Raw genomic sequence first — 14,469 nt, 5'->3', positions numbered from 1 at the left:
TCGTCAGTTGTTCAATTGTTCAATTGTCCTTGAATTGGTCCACTTTTTCTTCTTCAGATCATGGTGCCGTTCTAACACAAGATACAGAACAGTTTATAATTGGTCAGAAAGTATGGGTAGGCGGTATTCGTCCCGGACAAATTGCTTACATTGGCGAGACTCATTTTGCACCCGGGGATTGGGCTGGGATTGTATTGGATGAACCGAACGGTAAGTATTCATCGGACGAAAATAGTCATTTCAGTGACACACTGCGTATACTTATTTAAGGTAAAAATGATGGGTGCGTCGCTGGCAAACGTTATTTCCAATGCGAACCAAGGCGGGGTATTTTCTCGCGCTTAACACGTCTCACATTGGCACCACTTTCTGGGGCAAATACGCCGACCTCGCCACTTGCAAAAATGTCTCCAGAACGTTCACGTACGGTGTCACCAACTGCCAGCATACGCAGTTCATTTCTACGTAGCCCGGGAAGTATGGCATTGAAGATTCATTTTAATATTTTCATTTAATTATAATTTTTTATTGCATTTCATAACCAAGAAAATGGCTTGGCAGTTGGCGATCGCATTATTGTGTCGTCTGGCTTCGGTAGTCGTCCAGGTATATTGCGTTATTTGGGTGAAACGCAGTTCGCTTCAGGCAATTGGTGTGGTGTGGAATTAGACGAGCCTTCTGGTAAAAATGATGGCTCCGTCGATGGTATAAAGTAAGTTTTAATCAAAGTATTGCTTAACAACACAGATTTTTCCTGAAAATATATCTTTTAATTAACAATTAAAAATTGTCTGACGTTCTGAAACTAAATATATACATATGTATGAATTTATACCCTAATTACGCAGGTATTTCGAATGTAAGCCGAAATATGGAGTGTTCGTGCCGATTGCCAAAGTATCACTTTCGCCATCATCCAAAAAGTCTCGTCTATCCCGAACAGGCTCTCGAGAATCTCTCAACTCAATTGGTACTATAAACAGCATCGCAACAACAAATACATCTCGCTTGCGCATGAATGCTCAGGTATAAATAAGACGTTATGATGAACTTCTGTTGGCGTTTATGAACCAAACATTAAAACCGAGTTCTCACTGGCTGATATTTATTCAATTTAAATTTCTCTTAAATTTAAAGAAATATTTTTTTAATATTTCTCTTCATAACTTATAACCATAAGATCTGCAATTAACCAAACTAATCGAATCAATTAACAGAAACGAAATTAAATTATTTTCTCATACAGCGCAAATCTTTGTCAATCAAGCCGGTCGTTGCCGCGCCTAAATCGCAATATTCCATGCAGGTATGCTATATTACATCTTACATATATGGATCATGAAAGCTGGGAAGAAATATAAATGTACATGCTTGACCATTATTCCAAATATTTCTATGGGACTGAGACCCCAAAAATTGTATATATATGTACATATCGTCACCTAAAATGCAAAATAATGTAACAACGTTTTCGGAAATTTATAGGGGAAAGAATAGAACACGTTATAAAATGGAAGATGAGTGAAACAAAATTTAAATATTGGTTTAAACAGGGTTATATCTGATAGCAGAATCTAAAAATGTTGGACATATGTAAGTAATTTGAAGTAGAGGATCGTAGTCAATGAACCACTCACTTTTTTGGTCATACGTTATTTTGCATTTTAGGTGACGATATGTATGGGTATGTATATGTGTATGTACATACGTCCATACATACATATATACACATTCCAGAGTATTCGCACAAAGAAGTTTTCTGTAATTATAAAAAATGCCCATAATGAGTGCATAAATATGTACATGCTTGTATGATTCAAATTATTTATCTTTAATATTACCGCAATTTATCAGTGGGTATATACAACTTCATTGTGTGAATGCTAAATGAATATTAATAATTGCACTAATTAAACACCTGTAATTTCCTCCAATCCGACGATATTTCGCCTTACCTTTATGTAGTTATTTTTTCTTATTGCTTATGTGTTGTTACTAAAATATAATTTTAAGTTTTTTTAAGTGCTAACAATGAATAAAATGTACATGTGTATATGTATTCATAGGTATGTATATGTATTTTGTTTTTTGTTTGTTATTATTTTGTCTTTTCAAATCAAATAAATCAATCACTTCCTTTTTCTATGCACATTATTATTATTTTCTTGCTGGATCTTTGTTTTACAAAAATCAAATTTTGATTTTTCATAAATAAAGCTAAACATTAATAAACTAAACTAAATGTATGTACGTTTAGTACATACATACATATGTGTATTTGTATGCAAGTCTATGTATCTGCATAATTACATATGTACAGCTACATGTAATTTTAATACAAAGGTAATTGACCTGGTAACGTTCAACAATCATAAGAATCAAATAAATAGGTCCGAACATGTACAGCTAGAAACGTGGTTTTTTATTACTTTATTACAGCACTTGTATGTATATAAAGAAATGTTCATATGTGAAATTTGTGCTTTTAATTTTTTGTGAGTTTTAACTGCAAATCCCTTTACATATTTATATACGTACATACCATTATTAATGCATTTCCCCCTTTGTATCTATATGCATTCTTATGCACATATGTATTTGCGGACACAAGTAAATTTCCATAGTTGCATGTGACAAAATGATTTAGTCTAAATGGCACGTTTAAGTCTAAATGGCTTTGATTAAGGTGAATAAATTGTATAATTTTCTTTACATTTTTTCCTTTTAATATGGACACGGCTAGGATTTACTACACGAGAAGCAGAAGCACATTGAGCAATTAATGATCGAGCGAGAGTTGGATCGTGAAGACTGCCAGAATCAGGCGCTACAATACCAGAAGAATATAAACGAGGTAATTATCTACGAAGACGCGCTTTATGCGCCGGTTGTGTACGCCGATAAGAAACGACCTTTCCGTTTGACACGGCAACGGTTGCCCACTATTCCGCCACGACCGTCGTCGCGTTCATCACGCGGTTCCCAATCGCCGCCCTCTTCGTCTGCGAAGAAACGTTCCTCATTGGTGCAACAGTGGACGTACTCACGTTCCCCTACACCACCAACGAAAAGAGTGTGGTTTTGGGATACAAATAAATTATATGCATTCTAGATTCTACATAATTGCAAAATAATTATAGGAATGTATATGGTTGTTGGAAATATTTCGGATAATTGGGGTTTCGTACACATAAGCACATACATGCAAATATTTGTATAAGATGAGGTCCTATACAATACATACATACATACACACCTACAAAGGCACATTTCCTCACCTTAACCTGCTAACATTCCGATTGTTAGGCATTCAAATATAGATGCGATGATATTTGCTGATTTGTTTTCCGTTGAACATTTGGCGTATCTACTTTTTTATCTCTAAGACATATTTCTGTTCTTGGTTTTAAACTGCTATTTTGTTACTTAATTTATGATTTTACTATTTGGTTTTATAAATTTAATAGCATGCAAGTAAACTCACATACATTCATATGGATCATCGGAACAGATCGTCCAAATTTCCGGTTGAAACGACCGAGCAGTTTCTAGGTATTCCGAAAAATTTCGAATGAAATAATATTTTGAATGAAAGTGTTTTTCTCATATAAAAGAAAAATTGGCATATACAAAAATCAAATATTACATAAAACAAACAGTTACTATAGAAAAAACTACCAATTGTAAGTTCACAAATGTATTTCACTTCAATCGTACGAATTCAATTCACACCTAATAACTTTTAATGAATTTGACATTAATTGTCTTTTTTATATTTATAAGTTTCGCACATTTGAAAACTTATTATAATCTTTTAAAAAACTTTCTATGCAAATTTTGCAAAGCCAATAATGCATTTTTCATATGGGACAATGAATTGTCGATATTTTCTTTTATTGTTCTGGTTACTGTTATATTTGATTATATGTTAATTTTAAATAAATAATTTAATGTCATTTGCATATTGAAAAGACTGCAGTTTGTTTCATTAATTGCAAAGTACGAAAAATACTGCTTTCGGCTACAAAAGGGAGCAGTGAATGGGTGTATGTACATATGTATGCATGCGTGTATGTGCATGTAATTGAATTAGTAAAAAACATAACATGCTTATAAAATATATTTTTGCCCATACCTGCATGCATATTTGTAGGTGTGAATATGTTATAAGTATCTGAATAGTAGTTATGGAATTTATTGAAGGTTCTAAAAATATTTCAAATTAGAACGGCTTTTACATACTATGTATGCGTGCTAATAGTGGGCGAAGGCAAAGGTATATGTATATGAGAATAAGCCATTGTATTAAGATTTTTTAGATTAAAATATGTCCGAATGTAGTTTTAAAAATACATCAATATCAATCACACTTCTACCACAATATTTAATATAGGATAAACTCAATGGTTCAGACCGTTGGGTACGACTCATCACTCGTCGAGGTTTTCGCCTGGCTGAACTTCGTCGTGAATTTCGAGGCTGGTATGGCAATCATGAACGGCACTGCATTCTACACAGTATCCTTACACCGCTCCGTATCAAATAGGATTCGCGGTTATTGATGGCTTATACCTTATATACATACATACATGTATTTATAAGTAGATGTAAGCGGTGCTCAAATTATCTGAGAAATACATGTGTATATGGAATTCTGACTAAAAACACCAAAATTTAACATCAATATAAAGGATCTATATCATTACGGTGCTGCATTCAAAATCAGGAATTATATACGATCATCAAAGTTAACTATAATTGCAAGCAAAACTAGCTGCAAGCTGCAACAGTAGCCATGTGATAAATATGCATATATACACACATATGTACATATGGATTTATTGAGCGAATTTTATTGCTTACTCAATTTACGATTTTTACTATTATGCTACTTTATTGTATTTAATAAATATTTAATATAATCAATTGCACCTTTAGAGGTATAACTAGAAATATACATATATGCAATATATTTGCTGCTAATGTTGAATATACTTAATAGTCATGTGATGATACATAAATATATTTATATATGCTTTTGTAAAATTCAAGTTTCTAATAAAATTGAAGTTGCTGTAGCCCTTTTCAAATGTTTTATTTCCTTTTATCTCCCATTTGAACATTAGTTGAAGTCCCGAATAATTCAATTGGAGCGCTCACTGGATGATGAACGTAAAAAATCGGAAGATTTGCAATTCTCTATCGATGAAGCTACGTACTGTGGTAACGATGTAAGAAAGTCGTATTAGCTGATTGGGAAATGAATATTAAAAGTTCACAAGCATTAGTATGTTCACTGTTAAATAGATGGCGCAATAAGTAAAAGCCAAATCCAACACATATAACATATTTAATTGTGGCGCTAAATGTTTTTCGGTATGCCCCTCTTAATTTTAGACTTGCTCAATGGCTATTAGTCTACTTACTACCCATATCACAAAAAATGAAGGATCTGCTGTATGATCCATCACAAAGTCTTTCAGAGGAGATCGCTTAAATTTAAATGTCTTAAGGGATTTTATGTAAGCTCAAAACATATAACGTTTTGTATAAATGAATAAATAATAATTTTTTCATGCAAATATAAAAATGCTCTCCACTGTACCATATTAAACATTAGTGCATATAATTTTTTTTTCAAAAAATGTTTAAAGTTTCTTCGAATTTATCGTAAATCACAAACACATTCCGAACGGAGTATGCATTAATTAAATCAATGCCTTTGAACTTTTGGAATTAATTTTCTAAATTGAATAAATAACAACTTCAACTCAAAGTCCACCTTTTATGTTTTAGGTCCAAACTCATGTATATAGGGAAAAAATTCAGGAATTGGAGAAAAAATTAACAGATCTTTCTACAGGTAAGCGAACTTCAATTTAAAATTAGCACAGTATTAACATTCATTTCTTCTAAAAGGCCATTTAAAAGTATCTTTGAATGTTTAGCACAAGAATACAATACTACATTCATACATACATAAGTATGTTCAATACCTCCTGCCCAAGCTTAGCGGAAGAATATTAAATTATATAAATAATTTAATTATTAATGGCATATATTTATATACTTGTACATATACATTACGGCTTCCGTTATTTCTGAAGATGATCTTTTATTGTTGACGTGTCCTGAAGTTCCAGTTTTTATCCTAAAAGCAAACGTAAACAAACTCTTTTTCAATTTAAACCGTGCTTAAATCATGTTACTTTTCCTCTATTGATAGAGGGAAATTTGCTTAAGCAAATAAACCTACAACTTTTAAAAGTCTACATGCTAATACAAAATGTTGCGCTCTACTCCTTGTAGATAAGTGCACAAGCATTTCTCTGATTCGTTTTTTCCATAAAAATTATCCATTATTTGGTTATACGCAGTTAAAGTTATACAGCAAATGCACTGAGCTCTCATAACTAAAGGTGCCTTATAAATTTTGTGTTGCTCATACAACATGGTATACGTGGTGTGACGTTACGGTAATGAAGGTCAGCAAAAAGAAATCAACTATCGGAACCCTAATATACATGTATAAAAGTAAAAATTATCTGTTGAACAGTACGACAATATCGCTACAAGAATAACACTCCACATGTATGTCTATTATTATATTACGTAAATTAATTTTTTTACACCACCTACAGAAACAGACTCCGCAAAAGATACCTCTACTGCCATTAATGCGCCGACTGAAACATCCATTGCCGAGAACGCCAAAATTACATTACAATTACAACAACAAAAAGAGGAATACGAAGCTCGGCTCGTTAACGCTGAAGATGAGCAAAAAAGATTGCAGGAAAATATAGTATATCTTCAAAAGGAAAATGAAGGATTGCAAAAAGAACTGGTGTACAAAGATGAGAGTCTTGAAAAATTCTCATTATCAGCATGTGGCATTCAGAATCTGCGTCATGAATTGGATCTGCTTAAAGAAGAAGCAGAGAAGGAGCGTCAGCAGTTGCAAACCGATTTTACTCTTAAACTGGAGGAGAAGGATATGCTATTAAACACATTGCGCTCTGAACTTACTGCTCAGAAAAATGCTCTATCTACGGTAGAAATCGAACGTTCTAATAACCAAGATGAATATGAGATTTTACAAACAGAATGCAAAAATCGTGATTCACAATTGCAGGATATTAATGAGCAATTAGCGAAGTTGAAATCGGAATTAAGCATGCAAAAAGCAGAGAATGTGACACTAGAGGAACTAGTTAAAGTACAGCAAGACAAACTTTTGCAGGAGAAAAAGCAAATGACTGAAATTTTGCAAGAAGTCGAGAAATTGAAAAATGAGATAATAAGTTTGCGAAATACTAAAGACTCCGCAGAAATACAGCTTAGAGCAGTCAATGAAGACGTGAAAAAATTGACTGAATCGCAGAAGACCTTGGAAGAGCAGTTGTCGGCTGCAACAAGTGCAGATCAGGAGCATATAGATGCTATTACACAATTAGATATTGTCATAGAAGATATGAAAAAAAAAATTAATGATGCTACAGTAGAAAATGATCGTCTAAATGCAGAGCTTAGAAAAGAACAAGAATTGAAAATTATTGCCGCCGTTACAGAAGGAGAACTTCGTAAGCTTTTAAAGGATCAGCAACAAGAATATACAGAAAGCCTAGAAGAATTAAAAAAATCGAATACAACTCTCACCGAAAATCGAGAAAGTGATCAACGAAAATTACAGGAATGTCTAGATGAAAAAATGAAAAAGATTGAGGCTCTTAACATCGAGGCTGGTCAGTTAAAACAAGGCTTAAAGCAACTTGAATCGAATTTTTCGATGACCGAACAAGAATTGAATTCAAAGATCGAAGAATTTAAGGTAAAGGAGCAAACCCTGCTGGAAGATTTAAGAACTAAAGAAAATGCTTTAAAGTCTCAGGCGGAGGCATGTGCGAATCACGATCGTGTAATAGCAGAAAAAATAGAGTACCTTAATACGACCATGAGTGCGCTTGAAACCGCAAATAATGACTTAAATCAACAAAAGCAAGAGCTAGCGCTAACTTTAAACAAATGTTCTGATTTAAACATCGCAAATAAAATGCAAGATGAGCAGTGTGCGCAGCAACAACTTGAAATCGGAAATTTGACGCGCAAGCTAGATAGCCTCAATACAAAATGTGAAAGTCTGAAAACTCAAAATGAGACTCTTGAAAATGAACTTAATTCTTCCCGTTCAATTATTTGTCAACTTGAGGATGAGATTAGTAGACTTAAAGATCAACTCGCGATGTATCAGAAGAATTTACTAGAAACTGAAGGAAGAAATAATGATGAACGGTTGAAGTTAGAAAGTCAGATAGAAGAGATTATTCAAAAATGTACAAATTTTTCAAAAGATTTGGAAGAAGAGCGCGCAATCACTGAGCAAACACGCAGCGAGATATCAAAAAAAAATGAGCAATTGACTGTTCTTGAGGAAAAGAGTATTAAACTCGAGCTGACACTCAGTGACGAAAAACGTAAGCAGGAGAATTTGCAAAGCAAATATGAATCTATGGTTGAGCAGAATAAAACACTTGAAAATGATTTGAACACACTCCGTACATCATCTACAGATTCAAACACTGAACTTTTGAAAGTGTCACAAATGGTGACACTAAAACAAAAGGCTTACGATGAACTATTGGATAAAACTAACATGGAGCGCATTAATCTCGAAGGACAGTTGGAGGCCAGTCAACAACGCCTAGATATATTGTGTAGCCAAGTAGAGATGCTTACGCAGGAAATGAAAAGTGCTACCGAGGAGAATATCAAGCGCGTAGAAATTCTTAAGCTGGAACAAGAAAAATGTGGTAAACAGGAACTAGAATTAAGCGAGCTATCACGCAAATTTGAAGCACTTTCTGCGAAATATACGAGAATAGAGAATGAAAATGAGAATCTTCAAAGAGACTTGGCAACCCTGCGAAACACGTCAACCACTTCTGGTGCACTTGTAACCAAATTGACTGAGGAGCTTACTCAAAACCAGAAAACTATGCAGGACTTAACAGACAAATCAACTGCTGATCGCTTGCAACTTAGCAATCAATTGCAGGAGCTAGAACAGCGACTTGAAGCTAAACTTCGTGAAACGGAACTGTTAAGAAGTGAATTGCAAGAAGCAATAAAATCAAAAGACAAACAAGCAGAAGAGTTTGAATTATTGAAATTTGAAATGCAAGCACAGTCAACATGTCTGTTAGATATCTTGAAGGAGAAAGAATCAACCGAGCAGAAAAAAATTATCGAAAATTTCCAAGCGCAGCTAAGGGATGCAGAGCAGAGTAAGGCCAAGTTAGATGAGGCTATTTCCAGTCTACAACAACAAATAAAACTTCTACAAGATGAATTACTAAAATCTCAACTCGATTTTAAAGCAAAGGAGGATGAGCTAGGTAAAAAAATAATTAACTTATGCAACGAGGGTGAAGAGATACGTGAGGTATTACGTCAAACCAAATTGGATGGTTCAAATTCACTCAGCACTTTAGAGTTAGAAAAGTTGGAACTACATAAGACAATAGAGAGTTTGCAATCAGAACTAAAAACAATCGAAGATGAACTGAGAAAAAGTCGTAGTGAAATCGAACAGTTAAAAAAAGCAGAGTCAAGCGTACTTCACGATGCCAAGGAGTTCCAAAATCAAATTGAATCATTGAAAAGTGCATTAGATGTTGCGAACACTGAAGTCCAATTTAGAACGAAAATGGCAGAAGACGATAAAAGTAAGATAGAGGAATTGAGGAAAATGGTGGACACAGTGCAAGCAGTCAACACAAATATTTCAGCAACCAATGCGGAGATGTCGCATGCACTGCTGTCCTTAGAACAAGAAAAATGTGAAACAGCCCATATATTCGAACTTTTTGAAATGGAATCTGATCAAAATATGGAAAAAATTGGTGAAAAACTTGTCGACATGAAGCAGAAATTAATTGATGCGCAAGCTCATATTGAACAAAAATCGGCAATTATAACGGAAAAAGAAAGTGAACTGTCGAGTATCTTGATTAAATTTGAAGCATCACAAACGGCTTTAGTAGGATTACAGAGCACATTATTAGATCAGACCACAAAAATCTCTGAATTGAATACTGCAAATACGGAATTAGAAAAACTAGTTTATGAAAAGAAAGATTTATTAGAACAACAAGCAGCCTTGCGAAGTCAACTCGACGAATACAAACAAGTAGTCAACGAAATGGATAATGAAAACACGGCTAAGAACGAAGCGCTACACAAGCTGCAGGAACGTGTTAAAGAGTTAGAAGAAGAAAACTTGCGTAATATGGAATTTCAAGAAAATTTAAATAGTGATAACGTTAAAATACAACGAAAACTTGAGAGTCTTGATTTAGAAAAAACTCGTGAAATAGTTGCTGCACAAAGTCGTATCAATGAATTACAAGCATTGAAAGTATTGAAACCAAATAATTCAGCAACTGCTGATGTGCCAAAAGAGGTAAGCAAACAAATTCTTACATACATAAATATGTATGTTTAATTTAATAAAAGACTGATAAATAAAACCCAAAGAGAAAATATATTTATAATTGTCAATCAAATTCTTTCTATAATTTTACTATGCTTTTCTAAATATTTTCTTTATTTCTAATATATAGTATGTACAAATGAAAGTACAGTTAATTCTGCATTACTTAAAAACGACTTTTTGACTAACGTCAGTCTTTTATTAAATGGGCGATATTTAGTTGCCCCATTCTTATTGTATGCATAAAAGTTAAGTAAATTATTCTAGGGTGAAGAACCAGAAGGCAACTTAGCACAAATCAACTTCCTGAATTCTATAATTGCGGACATGCAAAAGAAAAATGACTCTTTAAAGGCTAAGATCGAAGCACTAGAAGCGTTACCCACAGACTTTACTCAGTAAGTAGAACATGAAAATATTTACTATACACATTTTTTTTAAAACACCAATAATTTCTATTATTGATACACATGTAAGTCTTCATTGCACAAAACACTTTTTTTATTTATTAAAAAGCTCTTACCAGGTGCAATAAAGCACAATATCAGTTAAATGTTTTATTTAAGTCGTGAAAAATGCGAATTCACGGCAAACTTTGTTCCAGTTTTATTTATTTCTTTCTTAGAATTTGATATTGTATTTTTTATGGTTAATAATTTTGTTGAGAATTGAACATGAACTAAAAATATACATTTTTTTTAATTTCTTTGCTTAATCTATTGTTATGCAGATATAAATACACGAAGCACAAACTTTTACTCAAGTGATGTAAATGTAAATATCTTTGATCTTTTTAGACCGAAAGCTTTTGAATTAATCGCTAAGCGGAAACCAGCTCCTCGTGTTTTCTGCGATATTTGCGATGAATTTGACAAACACGAAACCGAAGACTGCCCTCTTCAAGCATCCGATGATCGAGACTACTCACCTCCACCGTTGACCGCAGCGACAGAAAGGAAGGTCCGGAAATTACCAGAACCACGAAAATACTGTGAAACCTGTGAAGGTAAATTTTTGCCAAATTATATGAGGTTCCGATAGGATTAATTAAATTATTCCCTCTTTTAGTTTTCGGTCACGTAACGGGTGAATGCGCTGAAGACGAGTGGTAGCAAAACTTTATTTACTATATATATTATTATGTATTATAGTATGTTTATCTACTAACTAACGATATTGAACATTTCGACTTTTTCAATATGCATACATATGTGTATATTTTTAAATATTATGCGTTTGTGATAAATAGTTGAGGACTAAACCTTATTGTTTGCTACTCATGTGCGTGTACATATGTACATAATTCTCTTCTTTCACTTAGTCATACAAACACTTGTAAAGAAGTATAGCTAAAATTTATATTTGTTGATTCTAATATAATTTTATAAATTCTTTAACTAATACAAATTTTAGAGTTGCAAAGAACTAAAGAAATAAAAACACTCTTTGTGTCATTACTATTACTTTAAAATAGCTGCTTAAAACTAGTTTGTTATTTGTAATTTTACACGCAACATGTAACAAAATACAAAATATATTTTGTTGTTAATCGCCGATTATGTTGTGATTTACTTTATTTAAATGTGCGATTGAAATATGTAGATAGGGAAAAAATTGCATTTTTACAACCAAATTTACTTGTTGTAAATTTATTTGTTAACAAATAATTAAATTATATCATTTCGATATAGATAAATATGCGGTATATTTTTAAGCTTTTTAATTAACCCATGAATAAGGCAAGCTAGATATTTAATTTTATATTGAGTTACCCGAAGAAATTTGGTATTGCAAATTATATCCATTTAAAGAGTGTGAAGTGATTTATGTAGCCTATAATTTAGATATGTATATTTTTTTCATTCACAAAATTTTATTTAGGTTTTATAGCATTATATCTGCATATAGCGATGATAATATGTATAATATTTCATTAACGGGAACATTTTATCCTGCAGAAGGTCCTGACGGAGGTATTTTTTGCAAAATCATTGTCAATTTTGTAATATACATAAGTATGTATATGTATATTGATAACTCAACGGCCGAACCTATTTGGCTGAAAATTGGTGGATAGGTAGTTTGTAACGTCGGGATGTAGCATGCATGCATTGTTTTAGGTTAAAAGTAAAAACAATTCATATATAAACAAAATTGTATTTCAAATCATAATCACGTGTTCCATATATTAATGTAAGAATCATTTTAATATTTTTTGCCTAAAAAAGCAAAAACAAAATAATATCACACAACTACTGACAGGGTACAGTAATATTTCTTTACATATGTATAGGGATAATACTGATAGTTGTTACTGCACAAGAAAAAGTTGAATAATAATTTGTTATGATTTCATAATAGCTTACGAATAATCCTGAAGCATTGCACAGAACAATGCAATATTTAAACGGCAACGATCAAGTTTGTGTTACTTATGTACGTGCACTACTATCTGGGTTTCAGACGTCAATTTTGCAAATACATTCGATAAATTTTGAAAAAAACATTACTATATAATTAGAAAAGGGCGTGCGACGCATTGCATTTTTATACACTATAACAAGAAGCATATGTATGTGTAACGATATTCGATGCAGTATTATGCAAAGACTCTGACATATTTTACGTATAATTTATTTCAAGTGATAGGATATTTGTGAAAATGTTACATCATACATACTGATGTACATACATACAGCAAAGACGAGGACTTAGGCTAGTTATTTAAAAAATTTCAAATATATATGTATATGAAAAATTTTTAGTGACATATGAACATAAACTTGTATATAAACATTAATAAGACTGTTGAAGAGCTACGTCCGCGATCAGCAAATTGTTCCTAATGGATTGCTGGTGTTGGAATGTGAGTACCATTTGCTAATAATTGTCAAAATCTCTAGAAGCTGCTCATTTGTCGGAACCGTCTATAGGAAAACTTTTTTATTTGACCAAATGGAATTATCAAATGGAACCAAACATGGCAAAACAATTGCTTAAATAATTAATATATGCTAATATAACGATATAATTGAATTTGTTAATTTCATACCTACTTAAAAGTTTATAAAATATTCTACATAATATGAATATATTATATTCTTATTGCAATCATATTATTGAAATAATTCGGCCATTTTTACATATTATTAAATAAAACAACTGTAACTCAAATTTGCTCTTTTTGTTATTATTTTATTTTATTATCTTAATCAAGTCCATTATATAATAATTGTATGTTTGACTTTGTCTTGGGGATGTGATCATCCATATTTTCGAAATGAATTATTTAATCGCCACCTTCCCTTTTTTCCTTAATAGCTTCCTATAGGCAAAATTCAAGCTTGATTAGTATCAACAAAATTAATGAACACAATTCGTAATTTACTTTAAATCGCTCCTCAAACAATGATAGTTCTGCTAATAAATCTGTTATCGCATTCATGAATGCTTCATGCGGTGAGTAATCGGAAGTAGTTTGTATTCTTATAACAAATTTGTGCTCCAATGGATGCGGCACTTTGTACCCAGCAAAAAGAACATTTGGATCCTTTAAAAGTTGACTAAAACAAAAACATATTAAGATTTATTTGAAGTAATTTCATTACTATATACTTTCTAATCATATTGCCAAGTGTATGATCCTCCTTGTTGACTGTGAATATCGCAGCGTTTGTAACCTTTGTATCCAACTCTTTGATGATTCTAAAAATCAACAGGTTAGCCTCATTATTAGATAGCTTGTTAAATATTAACAACTTACTTCTTTTCACCTTCATACAGTAAAAAAGATTCGAACGTTGGTGGAGCATTCATTTCGTAGAAAATATATAACTTCTAAATAAAATAATAAATAAGCTAACCGATGCAAATTACCAACTATGAATTTGTTAAGGGAGAATTTCTGTTGTTTATTTATCGATATCTTCGCGATTAATGTTACATCCCATCTCCGCTGACAATAATTATTTCCTGAG

The 14,469-nt window shown here is 32.4% G+C and overlaps 2 protein-coding genes across 21 annotated transcripts in view; one reads left to right on the top strand and one right to left on the bottom strand.

Annotated features, from left to right (window-relative positions):
• Positions 1-12,051, top strand: part of LOC120767303 (restin homolog) — a 32,472-nt gene extending 20,421 nt beyond the window's left edge. For 17 of the 20 annotated variants that reach the window (XM_040093195.1, XM_040093191.1, XM_040093190.1 and 14 more), the window contains 12 exons: positions 58-210; positions 271-477; positions 547-712; positions 849-1,026; positions 1,247-1,306; positions 2,744-2,854; positions 5,127-5,231; positions 5,797-5,863; positions 6,642-10,462; positions 10,760-10,890; positions 11,290-11,498; positions 11,561-12,051. In XM_040093195.1, coding sequence (XP_039949129.1) covers positions 58-210; positions 271-477; positions 547-712; positions 849-1,026; positions 1,247-1,306; positions 2,744-2,854; positions 5,127-5,231; positions 5,797-5,863; positions 6,642-10,462; positions 10,760-10,890; positions 11,290-11,498; positions 11,561-11,604 — 5,252 coding nt within the window. In that variant the 3' untranslated portion in view covers positions 11,605-12,051. Of the gene's footprint in view, positions 1-57; positions 211-270; positions 478-546; positions 713-848; positions 1,033-1,246; positions 1,307-2,743; positions 2,855-4,393; positions 5,085-5,126; positions 5,232-5,796; positions 5,864-6,641; positions 10,463-10,741; positions 10,891-11,289; positions 11,499-11,560 lie in introns of those variants that run through there. The other 3 variants (XM_040093200.1, XM_040093208.1, XM_040093210.1) reach the window with 3 other exon arrangements.
• Positions 12,052-13,685: 1,634 nt separating this feature from the next.
• LOC120769607 (DNA-directed RNA polymerase II subunit RPB11) lies at positions 13,686-14,395 on the bottom strand. The gene is made up of 4 exons (XM_040096688.1): positions 14,256-14,395; positions 14,108-14,197; positions 13,881-14,055; positions 13,686-13,817 (listed from the first exon to the last, which is right to left on the bottom strand). Exons 1-4 carry the CDS (start codon positions 14,306-14,308, stop codon positions 13,782-13,784), a joined length of 354 nt encoding a protein of 117 aa, XP_039952622.1. The 5' UTR covers positions 14,309-14,395; the 3' UTR covers positions 13,686-13,781.
• Between the last annotated feature and the right edge of the window lie 74 nt (positions 14,396-14,469).

Source organism: Bactrocera tryoni, chromosome 2 (genome assembly GCF_016617805.1).
Source record: "Bactrocera tryoni isolate S06 chromosome 2, CSIRO_BtryS06_freeze2, whole genome shotgun sequence".
Taxonomy (NCBI): domain Eukaryota; kingdom Metazoa; phylum Arthropoda; class Insecta; order Diptera; family Tephritidae; genus Bactrocera; species Bactrocera tryoni.
Note: the sequence above shows the minus strand (reverse complement) of the source record. Positions and strands in the feature narration are given on the sequence as shown.